Source organism: Pteropus vampyrus, unplaced genomic scaffold (genome assembly GCF_000151845.1).
Source record: "Pteropus vampyrus isolate Shadow unplaced genomic scaffold, Pvam_2.0 Scaffold96, whole genome shotgun sequence".
In the NCBI taxonomy this organism is placed as follows: Eukaryota; Metazoa; Chordata; class Mammalia; order Chiroptera; family Pteropodidae; genus Pteropus; species Pteropus vampyrus.
This window is the reverse complement of record NW_011888877.1, coordinates 3,908,145-3,913,967: the sequence shown is the minus strand read 5'-3', so window position 1 is coordinate 3,913,967 and position 5,823 is coordinate 3,908,145. Positions and strand designations below refer to the sequence as shown.

Genomic DNA, 5,823 nt, shown 5'->3' with positions numbered 1-5,823 from the left:
AAATCACAAGCCCCTCCAGCTCTGTAGCTGTGACGAGCATTTAACCAAGGGACACGTGGGGCTGTTGCCACGATCACCAGCTCTGCAGCGTGACTCACTCTGGCCCCAGCGGTAGCACCCAGTTGACCAGAGGCCCAGGAGGCATATTATGTGTGGGGTCATTGTGCCCTCCGTAGCCTTGACTGTTTGTAACAGGCTTTTCTCCCCGTTTTCAGCTCTCAGTATCTGCTTGAATACACCTGCAGATAGTCCTCAAATAACAGCTCAGGCGGGAAGACGGGTGTCCCTGGGCCTTCTGCTGGGCCCGCGCGGGGCTGTTGTCCTTCCCGTCGTGATCTTTCCCGCTCGGCCCTTTCTCCACACGCAGTCCCCGGGGCTGCTTTTCTGGCTCTGAGGCCCGGGGATCACTGAGAAATCAAAAGCACCAATCTCTTCCGCCTTCTGTGCCTACCGCTCAGTAGCCTCTGGGCACATTGATGTTCATTTACATTCTTATTTTTTTTTTTAATTGAAATTCGATGTTGGAAAATCTAGCTTGTGGCCATGAATGTCCCCGTGTGTACAGGTCTAGTTATCTATCACCCACTTTAAAATGAGGAGGTCGAGAATTCCCGGGGAGAAAAATAAAACCATTAGCAGTTGATCTATTTGAGAAACACAGATTCTCCCAGCCTCTCCAACTGGTTTGCCAGAAGTAATTATTTTCCCTGAATTTCTCTAGCATCTGTCAGGACACAGGCATTTGCATGTGTGATGAATTGACATTGGTTTAAAATGAAGGAGCTGGAACTGTGGATTCCTAAAGATAGAACACTCAGAAACTCATTGCCTTGGGGTTTGGAAACCTTCCTGAGATGAGCAGGGCTTTTATTGTCCTGCAGACATTCCCTTTAAGCCTGGACATTGGAACCAAGTCCAGGAGAGGTGGCCAGAGGGCTCGCCTGCTAAGGAGTGACTCCTTGTAAGTGGTCTTCGTGCCACTGGGAATTCTGGGCCTGGAGGAGGAGCCTCTGCCTGGGGTGTCTGCGGGCCTGCCGCTCAGCTGGGGCCCACACTGTCCTCCAGGCGGGGGTGCTGGCCACCTGCCTTCGGTGTCATGCACTAGGTGGCACCAGCAGGCAGCAGAGCTATTAAGGAAAAGCTGCTATTTTTAAAGACCCTAACTAGGCAAGATGTCTTTGGGGATGCAGAAAAGGCGCTTATTATACTCTCATGACACGACCGGGCTAAAATTCTAGGAAGAGAATGAACATCCATACTCTGTCCAAGGCAGCTGATAAAATCAGCTGCTATGGAGCAGAAATCAGTTTGCACTAGACCTTTAGTTAGTGAAGACATTGAGGCAAGTTTGTTTTTTTTTTAAACAAACAGAAATGGATTCTGGAAAGTACCTTGTGATAAACATGACAGTCATGAGTCCCCACCCCAAGGGGTGACAGCTGCAGGCAGCTGGGACTGAAGCTAGAAGTTCTGTACCTGACAGGTTGGAAGGTCGAGGTGGGGCTGGAACCAGCAGGAGGAAACTGCACACGCTCCCTGCAGGTGTCCCGTGGGGCTGGGCTGACGCATCCCACAACAGTCCCAGCCGCCCTCGGGGAGAGGCAGACCCAAAGGATAGTAACCGTGGACGCCTGGCCTCAAGTTTTTTGGTTTCTCTGAAGTGACATGTGATGCAGTAGTGAAATGTTAACCATGATCATTACAGTTAGTACGGTGAAAGTCCTTATCATAATGATATAGGCCTCGCTAACAGCTGCCCCGAGGCCCACACTACACCTTGGGCTGGACATTCAGCCTCGGCTGCCTGGGACCAGCTGGACTCACCCAGGAAGCTCTAGGCAGGTTCTATGCCAAGCATGGGGACGTGAGGCTGCTTCTCTAGCACTGGGCACAGCCAGCAAGCAGGCCCCGCAGGCTTACGAGAGCTGCACTGATTTGTGGAAGTAATTGTTTTCACCTCTCTTTTTCTCTTCCTGCAGGAAGACTGTATCGCTAGGTACAAGTTGCTGGTTGAACTGGTCCAAAAGAAAAAACAAGCTAAAAGCTGAATGTTCTGGAAGATGATGTTCACCTTCATTTTCCAAAATTATTTTAAAACTCTCATGCAGAAATTTGCATTTTGTACCTCAGTATTTCTATACGTCATGTGCCTTAATTGAAAAAATAAATAAATAAATAAATTTAAAAGAAACGTGGCGCTATATTGTTTAAACAAACACTGTGTTCAAGGAGAAAGGACGGGGGTGTCCCACGGATTGTTCGCTCATTACCGCAAAGTTTGCTGAGCTGGGCGTCAGCCCGGGTAGTGCTCAGTGAACGACCAGGTGAATATGTGATTCTGAAGGAACGTACGAGGGACTCTACTGTGTGAGAATTAAAACTGAGTGTGTTTCTTTGACTAAAGAACATCCGAGCTCATGAGTTTACCGGCAGCAGCATGTTAGTGCCTGGGCAAACCGAGGTCACTATTTTGTACTGTTAATTTTGATGGGACTCCTCCTTGGCGTTTGTGTTTGAACTGTCACCGTGAGCCGAGCATTGCTGTTTAAATCTTCTCTCATTTGCTCAGGGCTTAGAAGCAGTTTGCCAGATGCACACTGCCCAACCTTAAAAACCAGTCAGATCACCAGAACACATTTAAGGAAAGTGATTTGGTAAAATATCTACAGAGAAGCCATATTTCTCGAAGGACTGAAACGAGGTTACAGGTTCCTGGAGAAAACTTTGGCTTTGGTGTCCTAACTCTGCTGCCCTGTAACCTTTCACCCACAGAAGACAAGGCACCGGGTAAGCCCCGAACCCATTCCCACGACACCCGACTCCAACACAGCTCCCGGAGTGGGACGCTGTGGGAACTCGCCCCCTCAGAGACCTCAGCAAGAGCAGCTGTGTGACAGCGAGTTACGAACTGATTGTCAGGTTTTCACGCACTGAGTTGGCGGCGGCAGCTCCCTTCAGTCGGGAAGAAGAGCCTGCCTGGCCCACGGGTTGGCACTGTCACCGGGGCTGGGCCCAGGCTGGTGGAGGGACAGGAGGAGAGGGCACAGAGTTGGTCTTCGCCTTGTCCCAGCAGGGTCCGCTCCCTCCAGTAAACAAGCCAGAGCTGAGGCAGTCACAGGGGCGACCCGGGGCCAGTAGCTTCTCCCCCCAGAAGTTTCTCACGGAGCCGAGGGGGCTGAGCTGGTCCCTGTGGTCCCGTCCGCGTGAGGATGTTCCAGAGAAAACAGCCTGTGCGCGGAGGGCAACGCTCTGGCTGCGTGCCAGGCCCTGGGTCCGTCCCTCCGGTCTCTGAGTCCAGCTTCGGGCCTGTCACACAGCTTGGCTGTCCAGCTTGTGACGTTGTTTGTGCATATCCATTAAGTCACCCTTTTTACTTATTCTGTCACACACACCCCAAATCCCATCGCAGGGTTTTGGGCTTCCAGGGTGGGGAGAGCCCCAGAGGGGTCCAAAGATGCCTCAGGGAGTACAGATTAGGATGAACCCCCTGGTTTGCCTACCAACCTCGTCTTTTCTAGACTCCTTTGGAAAATCAGGCTCTGGCCCGGTTTCTGCTGACAACTCCCCCTGCCTGCCAGCTCCTTTAAAAGAAAGCGAAAGGGCCCTTTCTGTGGCACTCCAGCTGCTGAGTGTTGAAGTAGGACTATGGGGCGGGGGACAGCCACTCCTAGGGGACGTGTGCGGTTCGTGTGAGCAAGGTCATGGCCAAGGAAGCGAGGGAGCCTCCACAAGGAGCACACCGCCCAGGTCGCCCGGGGACCAAGCAGGGCTCCCGCTGATGCTCACTGACCCTTGCCTGGCCCCTTTCTCCAGGTCCCCGTCCCCGAACCTGTCCCTCTGAAGCCCCGCCTTGTTACTGTCTTTATTAGCACCCCCAAGGCTTAGCCGTGTGACATCAGATACTAGGGGTTACCTCTTTGTCTCAATTCCTTGACTGGAAAAATTGGGACTAGTGGTAACTTTCCATCTCGCCCTGCCAGCCGGAATGCCTCCCCTCACCCTCAGGGGGACCCTAGGTCACTCACTGCATGGACTCTGGGAGGGTCTGGGATTATGCAAAATCTATTCGGGGTGTGTCGTTTCCTGGGGAAAGCGTCCCACAACTTTCACTAGCTGCCTCCGCGGTGGTGCTCACAGCCTGGCAGGGCCTGGTGGTACCAGGGGAACCTCAGACCCGCCCTCTGACAAGAAGGGGTCCAGACCCCTGCTCTGCCGCTTATGATCTGGGGGCCTTGTATTCGAGGCTCATTTCCTGTCCGTCAGACAACAGGAACATCTGAGCTGCCTCAGGAAAAGGCCTTCGCTTCAGGAGCTGCCTGGCCCTGGTCTTGTCCTCAGATATAGCTAGAGAAAGGGCAGAGTTTAGAGTCTTAATCCCTGGTTGAGTCTAGTGAGTAAGGAAGGGGCACTGACGTGCAGAGTGTCTGGATTGCTTGGGGTTCGTGAGGAGGCTGGGGGCAGACAGCTGGGCAGTGAGGGCATAGAGGCTGGACTGGGAAAGCCCTGGCCTGGCTCAGGGGACATCCTCTACCAGCACTGTCCTGTGCCAGCCATCTGCCACCACCAGCCACACACAGCCAGGCCGGGGGCTGCAAGGGAGCCCAAGCTTCAGGTTCTCAGTGCTCCTGCATCCTTGGTCCCATAGTGACTTAGATTTACTATCTCCACTGGGGCAAAATCCTACAGCTACCAGGTCTTTAAACCATTTATAGCACCGTTTTAAGAGTCCATTCACACATTCTCTCATTGATCCTCACAACCCCCACCCCCTGCCCACTGGCAGCCACCTTTCCACCCCCAGGTGCTGTCACCACTCAGCGGGGAGCCGGGCCCTGCAGGCCAAGCTGCCTTCTTCCCAGTGCTGTCTTCCTCACACCTGTTACTGAGAAGGGGGTGGGAGGTCACCTGCAGGTAACGCTGCTTAGGTTTCCAGCCAATAATGCGGTTCCCCTGAGAAATCTGCCTGGGAACTCTGGGGCGGTCCTGCACCCCCAGCTCTCCCTGGACGCCTGCACCTGCCCGGCGAACACCTGCACCACTAGAGGACGACCGGTCTTGCCTGGAAAATGGCAGCCAGTGGGTGTTGTCAAACTCCCCTGTCAGTTTTTGAACAGTCATCATAAGCTTTCCGCGGTAAAGGTCTTGGTTTTCGCACATCCTAAAAACACCTCCTGCTGTGGGGCTTTCTCTTGATTTGTGCCGGTCCCCACCCAGACCTGGTCCTCCCACCCTCTGAAAGCTGAGAACTAACCCCTTTCACACACCGCTTCCGCCTTCCCTACACCTATAAGGGTATCGTAGTTGTTGGTTGAGCAGTCAGGTATTTTTCCTAAAATTTAAATGGTTTAAACTGTGATGTCCTGCACGCATGGGTGATGATCCTACGACCCGAGGTGCCTGGGACAATCCCGGGTTCTGCCTGTCTCACCACACCCGCCTTGGAGAGGACGTGGTCTGGTCACCTGTCTGTGAGGGATTTGCTCAAAGACGGCAGACCCCAGGGATCCTGAATTCCCCCAGGGGACAGGCAGCTGAGAAATTCAGCATTCCTTCTGTTCGCTTTTGGCTTAGAAAGCCCCAAGGGTGGAGAGGTTTGCTGATCCTGACCCGGCTCCTTCTAGAGCATCCGTGCGAGGGAAACTGAAGCACAGGGGCGCCCCCGAGCCACGGCCCATCCCGACCAGCCTTTCCCGCAACTGGCTCTTTCTGCCACTGGTGTCCGTGGGCCGGCCACATCCCCACCCAAGGCCATCTATCCGCTCTGTCCCCTCAAGTCTGAAGGCTGTGTCTGGAAGCCGAGGCGAGGCAAGGCTTTCCGGTGGA

At 53.7% G+C, this 5,823-nt stretch overlaps 1 protein-coding gene across 1 annotated transcript in view; it reads left to right on the top strand.

Moving 5' to 3' along the window:
• Positions 1 to 2,191, top strand: part of DNAJC1 (DnaJ heat shock protein family (Hsp40) member C1) — a 205,241-nt gene extending 203,050 nt beyond the window's left edge. Inside the window, exon 12 of the mRNA XM_011364405.2 lies at positions 1,980 to 2,191. Coding sequence (XP_011362707.1) covers positions 1,980 to 2,048 — 69 coding nt within the window. The 3' untranslated portion in view covers positions 2,049 to 2,191. The remainder of the gene's footprint in view (positions 1 to 1,979) is intronic.
• The last annotated feature ends 3,632 nt before the right edge of the window (positions 2,192 to 5,823 follow it).